Source organism: Eschscholzia californica, unplaced genomic scaffold (assembly GCF_041429995.1).
Source record: "Eschscholzia californica isolate CP2 unplaced genomic scaffold, dmEscCali1.0.p SCAF_2, whole genome shotgun sequence".
NCBI classification, from domain to species: domain Eukaryota; kingdom Viridiplantae; phylum Streptophyta; class Magnoliopsida; order Ranunculales; family Papaveraceae; genus Eschscholzia; species Eschscholzia californica.
In genome coordinates, this window is record NW_028238309.1 from 536,666 (window position 1) to 557,024 (window position 20,359).

The 20,359-nt window shown below is 36.3% G+C and overlaps 3 protein-coding genes and 1 non-coding gene across 6 annotated transcripts; all 4 read right to left on the reverse strand.

Annotated features, from left to right (window-relative positions):
• Positions 1-667: 667 nt before the first annotated feature.
• On the reverse strand, positions 668-5,408 carry LOC147554924 (uncharacterized). 2 transcript variants are annotated; one of them, XM_086659992.1, is made up of 8 exons: positions 4,928-5,408; positions 4,717-4,847; positions 4,490-4,567; positions 4,359-4,403; positions 4,231-4,275; positions 2,375-2,426; positions 1,594-1,690; positions 668-1,044 (listed from the first exon to the last, which is right to left on the reverse strand). In XM_086659992.1, the coding sequence occupies exons 1-8, from the start codon at positions 5,241-5,243 to the stop codon at positions 879-881; spliced, it is 930 nt and encodes a 309-aa protein (XP_086516118.1). In that variant the 5' UTR covers positions 5,244-5,408; the 3' UTR covers positions 668-878. The 2 variants fall into 2 exon arrangements, with proteins under 2 accessions (XP_086516118.1, XP_086516119.1); XM_086659993.1 differs by having other exon boundaries at positions 1,594-1,701; positions 4,928-5,333.
• Positions 5,409-7,605: 2,197 nt separating this feature from the next.
• Positions 7,606-7,691, reverse strand: LOC147554925 (small nucleolar RNA SNOR75). The gene has a single exon (XR_015235519.1). It is a non-coding gene; the product is annotated as a small nucleolar RNA SNOR75 (small nucleolar RNA).
• A 353-nt stretch (positions 7,692-8,044) lies between these two features.
• On the reverse strand, positions 8,045-9,921 carry MDO1 (telomere-capping, CST complex subunit). 2 transcript variants are annotated; one of them, XM_086659994.1, is made up of 4 exons: positions 9,800-9,921; positions 9,567-9,692; positions 8,488-8,641; positions 8,045-8,387 (listed from the first exon to the last, which is right to left on the reverse strand). In XM_086659994.1, exons 2-4 carry the CDS (start codon positions 9,671-9,673, stop codon positions 8,268-8,270), a joined length of 381 nt encoding a protein of 126 aa, XP_086516120.1. In that variant the 5' UTR covers positions 9,674-9,692; positions 9,800-9,921; the 3' UTR covers positions 8,045-8,267. The 2 variants fall into 2 exon arrangements, with proteins under 2 accessions (XP_086516120.1, XP_086516121.1); XM_086659995.1 differs by lacking the exon at positions 9,800-9,921 and having other exon boundaries at positions 9,567-9,778.
• A 754-nt stretch (positions 9,922-10,675) lies between these two features.
• On the reverse strand, positions 10,676-20,109 carry LOC147554927 (phospholipase D zeta 1-like). Its single transcript, XM_086660002.1, has 20 exons — positions 19,304-20,109; positions 18,849-18,950; positions 18,122-18,240; positions 17,895-18,036; positions 17,220-17,390; positions 16,692-16,865; positions 16,368-16,610; positions 16,150-16,266; positions 15,369-15,508; positions 15,091-15,240; positions 14,735-14,891; positions 14,127-14,654; positions 13,472-13,582; positions 12,907-13,053; positions 12,634-12,831; positions 12,400-12,501; positions 11,915-12,046; positions 11,562-11,627; positions 11,291-11,352; positions 10,676-11,196 (listed from the first exon to the last, which is right to left on the reverse strand). The coding sequence occupies exons 1-20, from the start codon at positions 19,574-19,576 to the stop codon at positions 10,977-10,979; spliced, it is 3,354 nt and encodes a 1,117-aa protein (XP_086516128.1). The 5' UTR covers positions 19,577-20,109; the 3' UTR covers positions 10,676-10,976.
• Between the last annotated feature and the right edge of the window lie 250 nt (positions 20,110-20,359).

Sequence of the window (20,359 nt, forward strand, 5' to 3'; positions counted from 1 at the left end):
TCTCTGGTTATTAAGGAACCTCTTAGATGAATATCATGAGATCGTGAATGATCTTTGATTCTGTGTCATATCAGGGCAAGATGATGGTTTTGGGTTTCAGATTGTCAATATCATTTGATTATTTGTAACTTTTACTTCTAATTCGGCATCATAAACTATCAAAAGCTCTATAATATTCTACTATTTTCACTTATTGTCAACTAGTTTTTAGGTTAAATCACTGGCCTATTAATATACCTCAATATATTCATTTTGGTTTGGATTATCTAGAATACTAGGTACATGTGCAAGCAGAATATGTTCCATTTTAAAGCCTTTTAAGAAGTAATCGATATCCTTGGCAGGGTCAACATATTATTGAAGTAATCAATAATCGATACCCTAAAAGTTGCAGGGTCTCATTTATTGATTTTGTTTATTATGGCATAAATGATGACATATAAGTAGTTTTAGAATTTCCTTGGCAGTAATTTGTGAAATTAGATGTATTGAGAACCCCCAACAAAAGAGAGGGGGCATCCAAAAATTGACGGGCGGGTCCAGCCTGAAGTAGGGCTAAACCCGCTCGCCTCCAAAGGTGTGTTCGCTTTGGTAGGTGTTGGCACGACCCGTCATCTCTATACGATCATAGACAAGTCGCCTTTCACCCCCGACAGGACGAGTTAAGTTTTTCCACTGATCTTCTCCTCTTATTTGTAAGTCTTCCATCAGCCACCTCATTATTATCCCACCCGATGTGGGACTAATAGAACAAGCAATTAAAAAACATTACAAACTAGGACAAACCCCGACTATCCTCTGTTTATTAAATTTAGGCAATCTCTCTTTTGAGTTTCCAAATTTGGGCAGTTGATTCAACTACTTATTTGGCTCGATCTTCAGCCGCCATATCGAGCCTTGAGTGGTTCAGGTGGCTCCTCTTCCATGATGCCTGAACCTTTCGTGCTCAAGTACTCGCGAATGGTTGTCTTTCTGTCACCAAGGTATGTGTGATCTAAGAAGTTGTTATATGCCGTATCGCCCAGATTCTTTGCTGCTAAAACACTGCAACAAAAAGAAATCGAACTTTCATCACCCATTACACACACACATATATATACAAACAAGCAAACGCTAATAGTTGGAAAAAAGAAGAAGAAAATTGAGGTTATTAGTCGAATGATTTATAGCTTGGTAAAGGGTAAGGCAGAGGGCTTTAACTGAAACCTATAAGATAATAGTGACTGACGGACGATCTAGAGGGAAAAACATAAAGATAAAAGAGAGTATCTGGTGGTCGTTTTAATTTTAGTTAGACGTAGTTCATACATGCATATCTCGAATCATATCATTGACCAAATTTCCATTGTAGAGGAAGTGAGGAACAACTTTTTCATTTTTGATGCTCTAATGATCCAATTTGATAAAAGTTAAAACATGAATCTGGATAAACATAAATCAGCGAAGAACAATTTATGCTATTACTAGGGACGTGTAGATATTAGACTCAAGACTCTTCTTATTTTGCTTCCAAAATCACTAGAATTCTTGGTCCCTAGTTACTAGCTCGAGAATATGCATATATGACGAAGATATATAGAAAAGCACAGTTACCAGTGTCGAAGATAAACACGGCAAGGTAAGATATCATCTCTCCATATCTTTTCAATACCATACTGTCCATATCTCTCAAAATAGATCTCCTTGCTTCCTGTCCATGAACTTATTTCATCACAATAAATTCGCAGAACGCAGTACACTAGCAAGTAGGTAGGAAAAAATCCATACCTTCCCCACAAACATAACTAGATAATAGATTTAAATTAACTGAAATGCAAAGAGGCTAAAAGAAACTTAAAAAATAAGTTGGTCTATCTTTAATAAGAAATCAATTTCTTCTGCTAATTACCAGTCAGTTTAGGTTTGTTGCTTTTGAACATTTGGGAATGGGGTGTCAATTGTTAATCGGTCAAGTAGTGGTTTAAATAGCTAGACAAGTTTGAGGTTTGGAAAGGTATTTAGATTATATAGGAACACGACTAAAGAACCAAGGTAGGCTATTATTTTTTCTATTCTGAAGCTGGGCTTCGAAAAGATAGCTCTTGGCTTGAAACCTAGTATGTTTGCTACTAGTTCAAGCCTAAGATTATATTTCTTTCTTCTCGTGCTTCCACTTTTCCTCTAAATCTGTCTTGGTATCAACTTTGGGTTGGTCGAGTTAACTGCTAGTAAAATCAACACAGGAACTTGATATTGGCACCAGCTAGAGTCTAAGATTTAAATCACGGTTTTATAAAACTTAGTAAAATAGTTTCAAATTTGAAGATGCTATCAAACATGATAAATATCAAAACATGTGCTGCAGTTATTCTATAGAAATGAGAAGATATTATACCTTTGCAGCGAACTTGAAAATACTCTTCATCACTATAACGACCACAAAGCACCTGAATAAACATAAATTAAAACTCAAATAATCTTCTAAAGATAAATATCTAACTAATATACTAACAACACTTGCTAAACGATTTTCTGAAATGTTCCAAAATTATCCTACACACAAGTACGGTCACAAGCCAAATTTACACAAACCAGGTGACCTACTATGTTACTACCTAACTTTAAGGCTGCAAATATGTTCAACCCAACATCGACAAACTGGCATGGTAATTCTGTAAACTCGACGATGATAGTAGATCTCCATCACGAAAGTGGAGTTCAATAAAGAAAATGCCATAAGTAGACAACTTACAGCGCTGCAACAAAATGGAGTTATTAAAGCAGAGACATGAAGTTCGAAAAAGAAAACAGTTGGGATTGGAGAAACAATCATGAAGAAAATATAATGGGCAATTTAGGATGGGGAGGAAGTGAGAGAGAAGACAATACAGCTGACAGCAATGGAGGTAACAGCGTAGATGATCACCATACAATGGAAGACGTAGAAGTCGATGAGTCAAATGAAGTAAATGCACCTTTTCCCTATGAAGGAAGAGTTAGACCAACTTGGATGAAGATTATGAAGGTGGAGAAGGTTTCTCTTAGAATGAAAACTTTGATTACCAAGCAATGTTTGCAGGTGTCGATCCAATCTCATTTGGCAATGCTGTGAAAAGTATGAAATGGAGAAAAGCAATGGATGTTGAATATAAGCAATAGACAAAATGATACGTGGAAGTTGACAAACATACTTATTAAAGAAAAGAAGATTGGGATAAAATGGGTTTACAAGACCAAGCTTAATGAGAGTGGATAAGTACAAGACTCGATTTGTAGCAAAAGGATACACTCAAGAACAAGGGTTGGATTATTCTTAAGTTTTCGCATCTGTAGCTCGATTAGATACTATTACACTTGTGATTGCCCTTGCTACCTCAAACAAAGACAATCTATTGAAGTGAAGAACTCACTGTTGAACAACCTCCTGGATATGAATAAAGAGGCAATGAGCACAAGGTGTACAAACTGAAAAAGACATTATATGAACTAAAACAAGCTCAACGAGCTTGGTCTAGCCGCATAGAGTCTTATTTTTATGAAGGAGAGAATATCAGAAATGTCATTACGAACATGCTTACACTTCATCAAGACTGGGAAAAAAGGTAAGACTTTTATTGTATGCCTTTATGTTGATTTTTTTTTGAAAAATTTGAATTAATATCGAAGAAAAAGATATGATGTGCAAGGATGAAAGTTATAGGAGTGTACAAAAAACAAAAGCATCAGGAGTTAGACTAATATGTTACATCTTAGACTCTATTGGGTGTCTGTTCAGAACCAGGTGTTAGCTGATTACTAAGAGCATTCAATTTAAGGGAGAATGTTGAGGTTTGACCTGGTCGTTAGGAGTAGTTTTTGTTAGTTATTTAGTAAACTGAGGAATAACTATTGTTCAAGGATTAGTTGGTTGCTTTCTAAGTCACTAACCACGTTAGTAGAAGTGTAAACCGGGTACTTTTTTTCTGGTTCTCTTGCAAGGCGATATATATATATAGCCAGTTTAGTTGTTTAATTCAATAAGAAAAATTCTCCTCATTCCTGTCTTTCATATAGAGTTTCTGATGCGGAAATGACCATGTTATTATTGCTCTCAAACCTATCTCTCCCCTCTTAACCAATTACCCAGACGGTCAAGTAAGCGGGAAACCTAGCATTATTGAATGACGATTTCGAGCGAAGGGGCCGTAAAAATTGAGCAAAAGTATCAAAAATCACTAGTAATAGTTAAAGAGACATTGATTTACTACTTACTGCAGGTCTACTATACGGTTTCCCTTCTAATGATTCAGGTACTACCTGTAAGAATCAACAAATCATCACTATAATATTCAAACCTAGTAAACAAATTCAGGAAAGAGATTAAGTAACAAAAAACTTACAGAAAGAAACCGGAATTCATGTTCTCTCTCAATGAAAGAAGGAATCTACAAATTAAACCATGTAGGTTAATCTGATCAAGTTTCTTAGAACAATACAATTATACCAGATTAAAAGTAGTCACCTAATTCACCTCGGATTCCTTAATTTCGAAAGCAGTAACAATTAGGGTTTCACCTTCACAATGTTCAACACTTAAGCTCGAAATTTCCTGAAAATGTTCAACAATTAATTTCCAAAAACAGTAACAATTAGTGTTTCATCTCGGTTTCTTACTATTAAAATGATAAATTCAATCTAACAAGAGAGAGTATGAATCAAATTGGGGGAGAATAAAGAGAGAGAGAGAGAGAGTGAAACCGAGGTCAGTGGATTGGCGATGCCTCGTTGGAAGAAAATAGGAGCGGAATGAGCAAATACACGTCGAAATCCATTCAATTTTGCGATTCTGAAATCAATCAGATCAGGAAATGTACTCCTCGCACTTGTTTCTGAAATTTCATTAAATCAGAAAGTGCATGTGTGATTGATTCTAGAGAGAGAAAGTAATTTAGAGAGAGAGAGTGTGTACCGGAGAGGAGAGAACCGAAGCCGCAAATGGAGAGGTAAGAACCATCGGGAGAGAGGAGAGAATGGAAATCGGACTCTGTGTTGAGTTGAATCGGTGACGCCATGATTTTGGAAGAAGAAGAAGAAGCAGGTGGTCGTCTGGTTAGGGTAATTTGAGAAGGGAAGAAGAAGGGTTTCTTCTTCTTCGGTTGGGGGAAATTTGTAAGAGGAGGAAGATGTGTTGTTGTTGTTGGTAGTTGTTTGGGCGGGAAATGTGAACTTGATAGTAATTTAGGAGAAAGATGGACAGATGATATTGATATCATCATCATCATCATCAAATCATTAGAGAGAGAGACATAGAAAGGCAGAAAGTGGTGGAGGGTGAATCATTAAGGGTGGAGTGATAATTCACAACACAAAGTAGCGGACAACTAGTAGCCCAGTTGGTAGTGTGTTTATTTCGTAATGGGAAGGTTTCATGCTCCTACATGTCCTTTCGGGATTTAAAGAGAAAAACTGCAAAATTGTTTCTCCCATGAGATATACTTGGGCTTGCATTCACCATCGACTCAAACAATGACATGCGTGGGATCAAGATTTAGAGAGAGAAAGTTTTAAACCGTTTTACTTCCTTAAGATATCTTTGGCTCGGATTTATCCGAGTAGTGCCCAAGTACAGTGACATGTTCATTTTGAGTTGTCTTTTTTCCTCAACACTCGCGCCCATAGGTGATGGCGAACTTGTTTGGTTCGTTTTAAGTGTTTTCTTATGTTCTTTGATTCGATATGAGACTTTAATTGTCGTTTCGATACAAGACTTTAATTGTCAGTGGGTTATTATAAAATGAATGGAGTGTGAATATACAAGGAAACAACTTTAATTGTCAAGTGGGTTATTATAAAATGAATGGAGTGTGAATATACAAGGAAACAAAAATCGATCTTCTTCTCAAGGTAAAGCAGTTCCAACAAAGAGAAATCTTCACTGCGTTTGGTATAGGTACAAGTGTTGAGAGGTAAAGATTAGGAGTTAAACACAACACAAATTGATTTTTGAATTCAAAATCTAATCGATCAATCCCTTGGTCCCCAAAACCAAAGTTGGATGCCTAGAACAATAGACATTAACTCATATACTTTCTATTCATCATAGTGTCAATGGCATTTTAATCATATTTACAAATTACTTTAGTATATCGTGTATATTACATCAAATGTCTTGCATCGTCTATTAGATCAAATGATTTTCACATAAGAATAAATTTGAGTTGGTGTTTCGGAGAAACAAAAACAAATCCGTATAAAAAGTGAAAAACTCAATAAAATTTTCAAATGCACCCTACAAGTCACCGATGACAGCCTACAACTCTATTGTCTTCTCTCTCTTCTCCATCCTTCTCTCTCAATCCCGCGAAGGGAAAGAGAGAGAGAAGAGAAAAGAGAGAGAGGGGAATAGAGTGATGACAGTGGGAGTTGTCGGAACTAATGATTGTCGGAGTCAACGGTGGTTATAGAACCCACAATGCGAGAACAATCACCATTAGATATACTCAATCCGACTCATGAGACTCCCACTTTAACCGCATGTAAGAGAGAGAAAAACAAAGATTTCTCTCTCCTCTCACACATTCAGTCACGTGGGGAGAGAAACTCTTGTTTTTCTCATGCAGATCATGTGGGTGTCCAAGAAGGCAGGTTGTGTAGCCTTATTTACACAATTGGCTGATTGAGTACTATTTTTTATGTGGAACTTTAGGATTTCATTGTCATACAAGAAAATATTGTTGGGTGCCAATGAAAAGATGCATTTTGGAACTACCGTACTCAATGGAGAGTATCACAATGACAACCCAATTCGCCAACAATTGTATCAGTGCATCTACTCGGCAATGCTTCAGGTTCAATTTCATGGAAATGCGTAGCCCTATTGGCGAGTGCATCTACTTAGGCTTTAGGTCATCTCATTCGTCGGCTATAGGTCATTTAATTTCGTTGGACTTTAGGCGATTAGTGATTCCCAATCCTTCCTTTTGTGTTTAGCCATACTTCTTTGTTTAAAAGGTGATTTTTGTTAAACTAAACTCTATTTGGTCTTTATATAAAATTCTTTAGCTGATGAGATTGACATATCAGAAGTATCAAATAGACCCATAACTCTAATTTAGGACTTACAATGAATCTATATTAGTGACTAGCCATTAAAAGGAAGATCAGCAATTAACAAAACAAACACATTATTTGACTTATAATCCAATTGTCGTGCCGTTGTCATTCTGTGTTTGCTTCATCTTAACAACAATTATATCACTACATAAAAGTCAAAACCTACTTCAAACCTAAACGAGAATCAATGATCATAAGTTAGGATGAAAATCAGTCAAAATAGATAATTGATCCAAAAATGAAGATTGTCAATTCTGTTTATATCTAGAGGTCATCATTAGGATGAAATAAAATCTATGACAAATAATCGATCCGAAAATGAAGATCATTGGTTCTGTTTAGGTCTGAAGGAGGCTTTGACTCGATCACTCTCAAAAAGAAGGTAGCAAAAGAAAACAGAAACATATGCTCTAATAACTCACCCAAGATTCAAATTGCTGATAACAAGAACAAAGTTATTAAAACAAATTGATTTTTATCTTTCAAAGAAAGGAGAAAGTAAACCTAGAAATGAAAAATAAAAGAGGAAAGGGTTTCTCTCAGACAAATGCCTCATTCTCATCAAGGTTTTAAAAAGAATGGATTATCAGACTCGTCATCAATTTTTGACATCACTGAGAAACCCCCAACCAAACCCTAATTCTACTTTCTTCTTATTTCTACTTTTGATTTAAAACACCACAGACTTCCCAAATGGAAGAAGAACAATAAAAAAAAAACATAGAAAGCAAGAAACAACTGTTAGTGTTGAAGTAGGAATCACTGACCACTAGTTACTTATAGAGAGATACAAAACCCTAACAAACCCTAACTCTGTTTATTAATTGTTTAATTACCAAAATCTCCTCCATGATCTTTTAGAGGCACCATAAAAACCTACAAATTTGGTGGTGCCTCTATAACTTCCTTCACACTTCCTTCACACTCAGACGAGTCAGATTCTGACAATGAAAAAAAACTAAACACCATAGTGTAGGAAAGAAACATTCTCAATATTGTCATGAGAAAGGATTTGTAGTAACATTCAAACTCGAACATATTAAGCTAACAAAACAATTGTATCATTATACGATAATGAACGAGAGGATCGACAGTCGGATTAATGTAAATTGTTACCTCATTTGTTCCAGGAGGACTGCAATCAAAACCTTACTACATTTTAAGTTTTAATCTTAGCAAACAGCAGATACTGGGGATTATTTTGAACCATCAGTCATGTGATCAGCTTGGAACTGGTTGAAGAGCTGTACAGACTTGTAATAGAGGTTGAGGTCCATTCCGTCTACATTCCTCCCTACCCGTGCTTGAAGAACAGCCTGCGCAAAAAACACGCAAAGTTCGAACAATCAATAATGGAGAGAGAGAGAGAGAGAGAGAGAGAACATCACGAAAATGCACTTGGACGGAGATTTTTACCTCGTTAATCGGGTTAACGAGGAGTTCGCCAATGAATTGGTACGTGGAGCCAATACGAAAATTCAGGTCCCTCAGGTGTTTCGTGTCAATCTTTAGGTTGTAGTTTTCGTCAACAATCATAGCCATGTTGGTATCTGCAGAATACTCTTTCAAACTGAAACATCAACAACAAACTGCAATTCTGAGATACACTTTCATTCACTCTTCTTCAAAAACGCTCACAAGGGAGGAGGAAAAAGTTCATTCCAAATACAAATGTCTAGAGGATAAAAATCCCTAGTCACAGAACTAGCTAGACATTCGAACAAATCCCACAAAGAAACTTGTTGACAAATCACAAATTTACCTAAAGAGTAAAGAAATGAAACTTTTCCTTCATTTCTAACACCAAAAAAAGTCGAACTTTGAGATAGCAAGAAGACAATAGTTCTACTTGTTGGCATTTCAATTGAATCAAAATCAAAATCAATCCAAACAATAACAATTTTAACATTCTCAGTTGCAATTTAATATGAACCACACAGTGAAGAAGAAAAACCGCGCACGAACCGTGCTCAAGCTCTAGATCAATATCCACAGAACCAAGGAGCACGCAAACACGTTCTATTTGTAGGTCGATTTTCTTCCTAGCATTCGACCTATGTACTCACATGGTAGAGAAGAAAAAAGGCGCACAACCGTAGTCGAGCTCTAGATCAATATCCACAGAACCAAGGAGCACCCACAAACGTTTCTATTTGTAGGTTGATTATCTTATTAGCATTCAACCTATGTACTCAAACGTTTCTTCGTATAAAGATGGATATGCAATATAAAATACTACGAGAATGTTATACGAATATATTACTTGTATTAATCTAATGGGAAATTCGATAATAAGAAAACTGAATAAACAATTGCGAAACAAAATGGTACCCTTAGATCTACTTGGGTGTTAACATGCATTAGAGTTACGAACTCTTCGATTTTAGGGTTTATGCTTTTGACTTGAAATTTATGACTCCAATTTACTCTTGATCTAATAAATCTTGTTTTTCATCAATCAATAAGAAAATGAGTTTAGGTAAGAAATTACGTACTGTCCATTGACACGAAGTGAAGAACCGTTCTTGAATAATGAGGAAGATGAGTTTAGATCTTTTAAAGAAACCATTACTCCATGATTAATATTCCCCTCAGATGCCATTGAACTGGTGGTTAATAACCTGCAAATTCAGAACAGGAATTGAAAGTTCTTTTCTGAAATCAAGAAAGCCCTAATTTGTGAAAATTGATGATCTAGAAATTTAGGGTTAAATCAAGAGAATCAGACCTTGAATGAGTGTTTGAACGCTAAGCTAGGGTTTTTCTTTCTTTTTTTGGTGGACGAAGAAATGGAGATCTCAAAGGTCTAATCGCCAATTTCCCGCTGAGAATAATTTTGGCGCCCATGGCAACCGTGGTTTTATTTTCCCGCCCCATTACTGGAATTCAGCCAACTGGGGTGTGAAAATCCTGATCGGCTAAGGTGTCCACCACCCTTCGGTGTATTGGTTGGATATCTCTCTTATGCTCAAGAAGTCTTAGAATCGAATCTCAATGGAAGCAGTTTATCATCAAAATTTATCTCATGCACTTTATGCACTAGATAAAGTAGATGTAGGTAGCTGGGCTTACAGGCCTCCTATGGTGGCTTTAAGGGTCTTTATATGACCTTTAGGGCCACATACGTCTTAATTGACATGCATGTACTGATCCAAATTCATGATTTATTGTATATTAATCATGATGTATCAATGTTATTCAAAAGGTAATGACTCTTGAAGTCTAATCTCAAAAAAAGAAATACAGTGTCTTTAGAACATTACAACCCTGAAAGGGATCAATTTGTAAAGAAGTTAACAAACATACATGATTCTTGAAAGAGTTTAAACACGAGTTTTGTCTAAATTTTACCCCTTTACTTTATCTATTCAGAAATTTTTGTGTGCCTGGAAGTCGGGTAGAAAGTCATTTTTTCTAGTACCTACAATTAATGATGGGATAAATCCCGAAGATTGATTTGTTAGCTTGATAATCTCGATGATACCCAAATAGCTATTTTAGTTTTCAATTCTTTTGAAATAGTTTTTAAATGAAGCTGCTTTAGACGAATACATTGCTAAAAGTAGAGAAACTCAAGAAAAATATTAGAAATAAAACCACATATATGAACTGCATATCCAATTATTCGTAAAAGAATTTTATATACATAAAGAAATATAATCATCACAAAAAGTTCGAGTCAGAGAAAGAATTTACACATATACAAAATCCACTTTTTGAGAAGGAAGGTGTGAGTATAGTCCCACATGAGAGAAGAGTGATCTAGCAACCAAAAATATAATTAAGTACTCTCCACTCATGGCCAATTGGTTTTGAGTAGAGAAGACCTAGACATTATATTCTTGGTTGCTAGATCGTCCTTCTCTCATGTGGTACTATTCTTAGAGAAGGATCGTTCGAATGAATCAATGAAAAACAAGAGAAGATGCATAAAACTCAGTTTCATTAAACATGGGTCTTAAATCTTCTTCTTGACACATGAAATCCAATGGAAATGAAACAAGATTTCCCTTTATTGACTTTACCCTTTCCATAGGACCTATCTTCTCTTCTGCAACACCTAAATCAATTGTTGTATGACCTAGTTTCTCTTTCCAGTATGTCGTGCTTTGTCTGATCGCTGATCTGCATTCATTCGGTGGTATTTTAATCTTGTAAAAGCACAAGGGCCTAATACAACAAGTTAGAGATGAAAACGAAATGATTCGAATATATATACCTTGAATGTATATGATCGTTAGGTATGCAAGCAAAGACATCTTGGTAGATATTCGTATTTGTCTGCAAGTTAGAGTATGAATTTGAATATGAAACTAATATACGAAATTGTTGTACCCGGTTTGAAACGAATAAACGTGTAAATACAATTGCGAGTGGTGCATACAAGTATCTGAGGTTCTCTACAGTCTCCTCTAAACAGACGTGTCAGAAAAAATGGAAATATTGTAACTTGTCATTTTTTTCTATAGATTTGTCTTTTAGATTCTCACCTTTGCAGTTGCCATCCAAATATCTTTATAAGTTGCATCAACAACTGGGTCACGGATTCGGTTGATCTGAAAAATTTATAAGACATCCCCTCAGACAATGCTATCTTAAGAGTTAAGAACTTGATAGTACTGTAGCTTTTAGCACCTATGATGCTAAGACCCCAACGTATAACTTTTTGCCCTACCACCCACCTAATGTTATTCTGGAACTTTAAGAAAATAAAACTCGGCAAGAGTTACGTTATAAAAACGTAATTTTTTTACCCAGAGTTAGTGTTGGTCGATAGGATACAGATCGGAGCCTGGCCGCAGAAAATCAATAAGAAGCCAAATTCTAGATTCATTTTACAAACCTCTGCATCACCAAGGCCGAGATGTTCTGACCATAATGATAGGCGAAGACTTGAGGCGAATTTACCAGCCTTCCGAGGCTTTCCGTTCATGTATGAATCAACAAAGTTTTTATCTTCAATCACTATACATATCTGAAACAGCAAGAAAAACGAAAGGAACTAAGATTTGAAATAGAAGTCGACATAAAATTCAAAAAGTAAGAAGATACACCGAAAATGAACATTCGTAAAAGCAATATCAAGTATTGGGATCCTAGTATAAAATTTAGACTTTTCTGTTCTTGCTAATCCAGAATTCAAACTACATGTATCAAATTGCTCGGGTAAACGTCAAGAATAAACTGCGAAAACTGGAAAAAGGATCATTCAGATGTGTGTCGTTTATCCTATACAAACCACCCATTTTGAAATAATAACTGCAAAGATCTGTTCCTTAACTAACTACTAAAAATTGATCAGAGTTTGGAGATTTCCAAAGATATTACCTCGGAATCCCTTGACCCAAGCAAACTCCTATCATTTATGTTAGCCGATCCAATCATGGCTATGCAGTCATCAACTATCATTACTTTGCTGTGAACATACACCTGTAAAATAAGATCCCATTGCAAAAATTAGCAGGATGAAGTAAAGCTAGAACCCTTCCAATATTACAGTAACGCTGGCAAATTTTGGGGCGATTAATCTATAACAGCAATTTAGCGTTGCTTCAAACTCACCTGACTGGTAACTAGAGGACCGCCATCGAAGAGTCTACCATAAGTTCTGAGACTGTAGAAAGAAATATAATCTTGTGTTCTAGGACCAAGCACGTTGTAAAGATTATGCAATATTGAATTCTTTTCTCTGCAAATAGTTCGATACTGCCAATGCAATATTGCTCTGACAGATGCCGCACCGCCATCATCCAAACCTCCCTTAAGCGAGATTGAAAACAAACATGAATAATAGTTTAATTTGGAAGCGAAAGAAAGTTTACCAAGATCAAGTACCTGAAACCCGGGTAGGAGAGGTATGACAATTATAACTCTGAAACATTTATTTTCTTTGTATGCTCGGACGATACGCTTGTATAATGCTTCTAGAACGCGGTTCCGTATTGTCTCATCTTGTGAAAGACCGGAGATGAAAAATTGGTTCTGCGAAATAGAAAAATTAAGCCAACTAACTACTGATATAAACAGTATGACAAAAGCTTTAGTTGAGGCCTCGAATTATTTATGGTAAATCCAAGATTTCTCTAAAGATTTGAGATGATGATTTAACTAGAAGCCAGGTTGACAGGCTAGTAGGCTACTACAGGGAAGACTTGAGAGATCTTTCAGGTATAGGGAATTAGGCTGAAGACCCGATTTCATTGTAGTCTGGTTAAAAAGACATGTCAAACTTTTTTAGGCTTGCGCGCAACAGTGCAAACCCGTGCCAACCATGTGCAAAAAATGTCCACGGCCGTGCAATCCTTACATAGGGAGCTGAACCTAAAGGAAATTGATGGATATTTTTTTATAAAGAAAATTCGGCCTAGAGATCTTTGGCCTTTTTTTCAGGTTTTATTACCTCAATGTAGATGAAATGCTTCGCTTTTTCAATAAGACAACAATAAGCATTGTGAATGCTCTCTTCAGTTTGACTTGTTCCAGCAGACCACGGGCCGACACTTCTGATAACCTACACAGAAAGAAGTCATCAAGAATGGCAGGTTGTTCATTTTGCCAAGTCTATCACCAACTACTGACAAAGCATAACATAAAGGAAAACATTAAAATCAAACCAAAAGGTCTTACAGTTAAATAAACTAATAAATTACTCCTTAATTCCCAATTTCTGTAAAAAAATATAAAACCATCACTACAACATGGAAATTACACATATGACCTAATCCTTGTAATTACTCGTATAAAGTCGAAACCGAATAACAAAAATACTCTTATGGTGGGCAGGAGTGTAAAGCATCAAAAACGCAAGTGTCCAAGGAATTTCTACACAAGTAGTTTACAAAATCGTGAAAGATAATATTAGGTTTATTTTGTAAAACAAACACATAGAACTTTACGGATTTATCTCCCACTCATTAGGTCGTATAAAGCTCTTCAGTCTTAGAATCAAGAAAAGAACAAAGGCCAACTGATAGTCATTGTTAACAAATACAAAGAAAAGTTGTTGGAATCATGAAGCTATTTAAGCATTTCAACTATGGAAGAGATATACCAACCTGACAACGACAAGAAGTACGAGGGCCAACTTGTCCAGCTTCATCAGCAGAAAGGACCTGAGCGCGCAGCTTTTGCGTCTCTTGTGAGACATCTAAATGCGGTGTACCAGATTTCTCCACCCTATTTAGAAGCATATTTCTCTGAAGATCCATGAGATCATCACCCTTCTCTGAAAGATCTAGAACCGAAGGTGTTACTCTATTCTGCCGTGGAGGGACTGAAAGTATGTGATTTAGGAGCCTACTTGACTGATCTTTGGGAATGTGAATCTTATTGGAGCCGTTTATGTTTAACTTTTCGTTTGCTTCACCTAGTCCATGAGCTTCTTGAGGAAATAGCAATGGGATCTCATTTAACGATGACGGGGAAGAGAGAGTCCCTTGGTCTTTAATCTCTCGGTAACAGTTCACCATGTTCTTGTTTTCAAGCTCCACTTTTTTGCTTCTTCTTCCCATGTAATGTGGAATAACCATGTGGTGCTGGGGCATAAGTAGAGGAACTTCTTGCATGTTTGGAGCTTTACTTCTCTGAAAATATTTGCGTTGATGATTAGCAAAAGAAAAAATTATTTACTTGTAAACTGTACTGATACTTCCAAGTTGTCAACCTTCGAAAAATTCCAGCGTTGAACAAAATGTCTTGCAATATCACGGCAAGGCGGACCCCAAAGAGCACAATGGACATCATGCCACGGCATGCGAGGATACTTACAACGGTCCAATTCATCTTTCATCGTATCTTCCCACGAGTTTGGTTCAGATTCCCTGGAAGGGGTACAAAATCGAAGAAACGTAAGTAATTTGAAAGGTAGAGAGCAACTTTGACAAGGAAAAAGAAATGAAGAAACGTCAGACATCTGCTGTGGAGTATGGACAAAGCGCAACCTTTACAAGTTCTGACAATATGAAGGAAGCAAGATGCTCTAGCTTCTATGAGCTCTCTCCAGGAAGAAGTATCATTTACCTCGGGTTATAATAGTCCTTGCCCGGCCATATTGTTGCAGGAAAATCACCCACTTTATGTTCGAAGTTATCATAACGACCAAAACACAAATCAAGTCCTCCGATAAAGCAAATGTTGTAGTCAACAATAACAAGTTTTTCATGGTGGGACCTACACGACCAAAACACTGTATTAGGGTCTGCAAGACTGCAACAGCCAGAGTATTACGAGAAAATGTTTTCAATACCAACTTCCAAAGTCAAATTAAACATCTACACAGACTTCAAATAGTTACCCACCAGAGATATATGCCAGATGATAAATGGTCAGGATAACGCAATACTCTCACGTTCTCATGAATATCAAGAAGCTTTTGCTTTGTGTACGCACTGTTGATTTTCAAAGCAATAGCAACTTCCTTATAGAGAAGAATGTAAATCTGCATAAAGTTAATGATTAAATCAAAACGGGACCAAATCGGGGTTCTTCCTAAAATAAGTTTGAGAAACTAAAAATTTTGCTATATTTTGTTCTGCTTCATTTTAAATTTAAATTTTCTCTTACTATGCTATTATCTAAGATGTTGTAAGTCACTAAGTATGAAGTGTAAAAGTTGCGAAAATTGAAGATGTGTTTTGCTTTAAGGCATATGCAAGTTTTTTCATCGGTTTTTCTAGCTCAAATATACGATCATCTCCTTTGTGACTAAAGTAAGAACATCCTAGACAAATAATAGCTCATCACTCATGAGCTCAAAAGCACCTATATAGATAATCATTGGTTAATTATTGCAACTCTTGATGGAAATGCACCATTTTGGTAATGAATTGTTTGATGCGACGGAATAACTTGGAAAGACTGAAATGAAGGAGAAGGAAAGGCTATATAACGGAGTTGTACATTGACCTCTATGCCTTCTCGGGCAATTGGAGATTTTTTTTTGTTTGGTAGCTCGAAGGGTGTTCTCTAGAACTACCTATCTAGTAACTAAATCATCACCTCAATGTAATGTAGATTAGAATGCATGGTATACGTAAACAATGACATATGGTACATTGACAAAAGCATAGTGGATAGAACCTGAACCCCTTGCTTAGCTTTTGCTTCCAGTAACTTGTCAAGGCGAGAAGAATCACAGGCGTCAAAAGGACGTCGCAGATACAGTTCTGGGCATAGCCACCAGTCAGTAATAAATATCTGCATTAAACTTCCAATTAGTTTTTTAGATCAGATAAGAATTGGAACAATAGAAAGAACGCCAAAATTTGTACTACCCCTACTCTGTCAAAGGAACATACCTCTGACTTCGCTTGCTCAATTGCCACGGCAATTGCTTCAAATGCAGCCTGCCCATCTACAAACCATTGAGCCTGACTACCGTCTTCCGCCAAACCCCTTGGGGGAGCAAAAGAACTAAAACGGTGAGGATGGCACCAGCCTTCAGGTGGACTTAATCCAGCTTCATTAATTGCGGCAACCCAATCTCTAACCTTTATGTTGCCTTTTGTTCTTAATTTCATGCTGTGGGTTCCTGAAGATACCTTTCATGATTTTCAGGAGTAGATCAGGCACAAAAACTTAGAGCATTAACACTCTTCGTTAAAGATCAACATACTGCGTACCTGAAATGAATAACGTAAAGGATTGCGTTCCTTTATTTCTCTTGCTAAAGTAGCCTGGCCTTCTCCCTTTCTGTTTGAGGATGGTAGTACATCAAAGACAATTATATCCAACAGTTTGGAATCCAACGGATCTTCAAGCAACGCAAAGAATCCAGGTTTCAGTACAGCCCACACCTACAAGCAGTATTAGTAAAACCATATAAAAAAGAGTACCAGAATTACTATGTTGTTGATGATCAATTTAGTGCTAAATGCTGTCATTTCCCGTCACAAAGTGGAACTTAATAATGACATATAGGGACAGGTTTACTCGGAATTGGATAAAGGGAACGTACAGATATATGAAATTCTGTCATCAATTCATCATCCAATTTCATTTCCATCTCTTTTCACAGGATTCAATTACCATTTCTCCAAAGCATGAAAATTCTAAGATTACATGTTAAGGTACCACCGCTAGAGAACGCATTTTTTAGGCAATATCAAATTTTATCGGGAATATAACTATGGATTCATCGATAAACTTACCTTTTGCCAGTTGTTATTACAACAACTAAACCAAAGGCACGTAGAACATTTCCCCTCATCATCATCCCTCGATATTTTCCTTAGATGTTTCACCAATACATAGTCTTCATGTAGTTTGGGACCGTACTCATGTGCAAATGACAACTTGGAAACCTCCAAAAACTTGCAAACCTGCAACCCGCAAAACTAATCTTTATAGTTGGAAAATTGTGCTACTAAAAGTGGAAGGAAGAGTTACAACTATTTAAAACGAAAATGTAATCAAAGATTCAAAATGATACCCTTGCTTACAATCTGGTCAAACAATATTCTTCGAATTTGTAATTAAAGCGCTCTGACTTTTTCAATCTCAATCATTTTTTACGAGTGCCTATTATAGAAGGTCGAAGACCACCTCACTTGGTAAAAAATCATCCACCATTTATTGACATCCAAAAGAGAAAGAGATTGTGTTTATCTGAGTGAAGGGACTATATCTATATGGGTATGTCTTTGGCTACTTCATGGTCGCTTATATAGCAAAGAAGGTAACTGGGGACTTTGTAAACTATTGTTAACAAACAATGGTTTAAGGACATAAAGTTAACTTCGAGCAATCTCAATTGTGTTGTTTCCCACATGGTATCGGATAAACACAGTCAAGCAATATAAATTTGAGAAGAAGAACTGACACACCTCTCTGGAATTTACAATGTCCAAGTTTCCCATAAAGTGATTCAAATACCCTTGCATTGCCACCTTTGCTGTATCCAGAGCAGACTGCTGCCTTCCAAGTGTTGGGCGAATGATTGAGAGAGCAGCACTCGATGGAACATATCTGCACAGGAAACCAATGTATAAGATTATAGTAGAAAAAGGTAGTGTAACCCTCAACCAAGTAAGTATTGAGCACCAACAACCACCTATTTTTAACACTTCCGTCTTGATGTGAACGAACAACCACATCATCTACTTCATCATCGTCATCTTGCATTATTGTCGTTTGATCTCCTACTCCGAGGTTTTGAAGCCACTCTTTTACCTGTAAGTTACAATTAGACTTTGAATTACAAGTCATCAACCCTCAAAAAATATTCAATCAATTCTGAAAATCAATTAACTGCCTTCGTTATAAGAATAAAAACTAGTTAACTGCTACTTAATCGGGCATCTGGACTAAACTAAATAACTACTATTCAATGAAAATCGAAATATTTTTTCTCTTGAAATACAAGATTACATGAGTACAATAAACATCATACATCAAACGGCTTGGGTACTTCATAAGGATGTAATATGCTCATAATTGCCATGAAAATGTCTTGGAGACACTCGTAAACCCTAAATGTCATTCTAGACTAATCATAACACAGATCAATAAATAATGGATTTCCACCCACCACCAAGTATCCTGTGACCTCCGGGTAATGAGAAGTTGATAAACAATATTATGGAGACATCAAAACTAAGCAATAACATGAAGAAAAATGTTACGGAACAAGAAACTAGGCAGACTCCAGACAGAACTCTAATATGGCTTGCTGTGATGCGTCCTTCCGATGATTAAGATGCACTGAACTGCGAACCACGACAAGCCACATAGGAATTCAGCCCAGAGTCTGCCTACGTATATGGAAAATGAAAGCAGACCTGCTCTTGTTTCTCATAGAACTCCTCAACAATAGCCCGTTTCTTTAACAATAAATGTAAATAGATCACTTGTGAAGCTTTCTTCACCAACCTCCATTTAAACTGATTCACATAAATACATACTTATTAGAGAGAAGAAAATCAATCACATAATTGGTAAATCTAGCAACAACCCATTTCATCAAATTCAAATTCAAGAGAGAGAGAATAAAATTAATCACATAATTGGCAAATCTAGCAACAACCCACTTCATCAAATTCAAATTCAAGAGAGAGAGAGAGAGAGAGAGAATGAAATTAATCACATAATTAGGAAATCTGGCAACAACCCACTTTCTCAAATTCAAATTCCAGAGAGAGAGAGAGAATGAAATTAATCCCATAATTAGCAAATCTGACAATAACCCACTTTCTCAAATTCAAGAGAGATAGAGAGAGAGATAGAGAGATGAGACCTGTTTGTATTGAAATTGGATGGTATAAGAAAGAAGAGAAGCACTGAAATCATTAGTATCAGGTCGAGTCACTGAAATAATTGTAGCTTTTGGTAGTTCATGGAAAATACAGTTTTGTTGTTGTTGTTGTTCGAGGTTCTCCTCCTGTAACTTGAAAGACGAAGAAGAAGAAGAAGAAGGCATATCTGATTTCATCTTCTTCTCTGATAATCTTTGAATGTGAGGTTGTTCTTCTTCATTTCTACTACAGATTAATTTCTCTTCTAATGACATTACGACGTAGAAGAAGAAATGAAAATCAATTTCTCTCTCTCTAGAAATCTCTCTCTCTCTCTAGAAATCTCTCTCTCTCTAGAAATCTCTCCCTCTCTAGAAATCTCTCTCTCTCTCTCTCTCTGAGAGCTAATGAAACTGAATTGTGATTAGTTTATGTTTTAAGCATAAGACAACTAATCTTTCAAGTAATATTAGTTGGTGGAGAAACTCAACCTCCCCTTCTTTCATTATTTAATCTTACACTCCCTTTACACCATTGTTAGCTTTGCATAAATTGTGGAGAAAAATTGCAAAATTGTGTATTTCTTGAGATGCATGTGTGTTTCAATCTCTACAACTTTTTTTAAAATAATCAAATTTAGCAAAGAGATTCAAGCGGACGCTTTATGTGTATTTCCTTCTTTACCAGGTCAGTTCAAAGTAGTTTCGAAAGATCAGTGAAGAATGTGTAGTATATGTACCTTCCGTCGGGCATATTCTATTTCCTATGAGAGGAGATCCAATAACATTAGGATCCTTGTGAGAATATCCTAACTTGTTTGTGCTTCAAAGCAAAGAAGAATATACCACTCTCTTAGAGACTCATAATTGGTTTCCCGTGAAACGTATATAAATAAGGTTTTTTTGTTGAAAGAAATAAATAAGGTTGTTGCCTCAATCAAATCGTATAAATAAATAAATAAGGTTGTTGTCTCGCTCTATCACTACTGTTTTATGAGGTCAAGGTGAACAAAACCATTAAGAACTCTGGCAAGTGTGACACTTCAATCAGGTATCGGA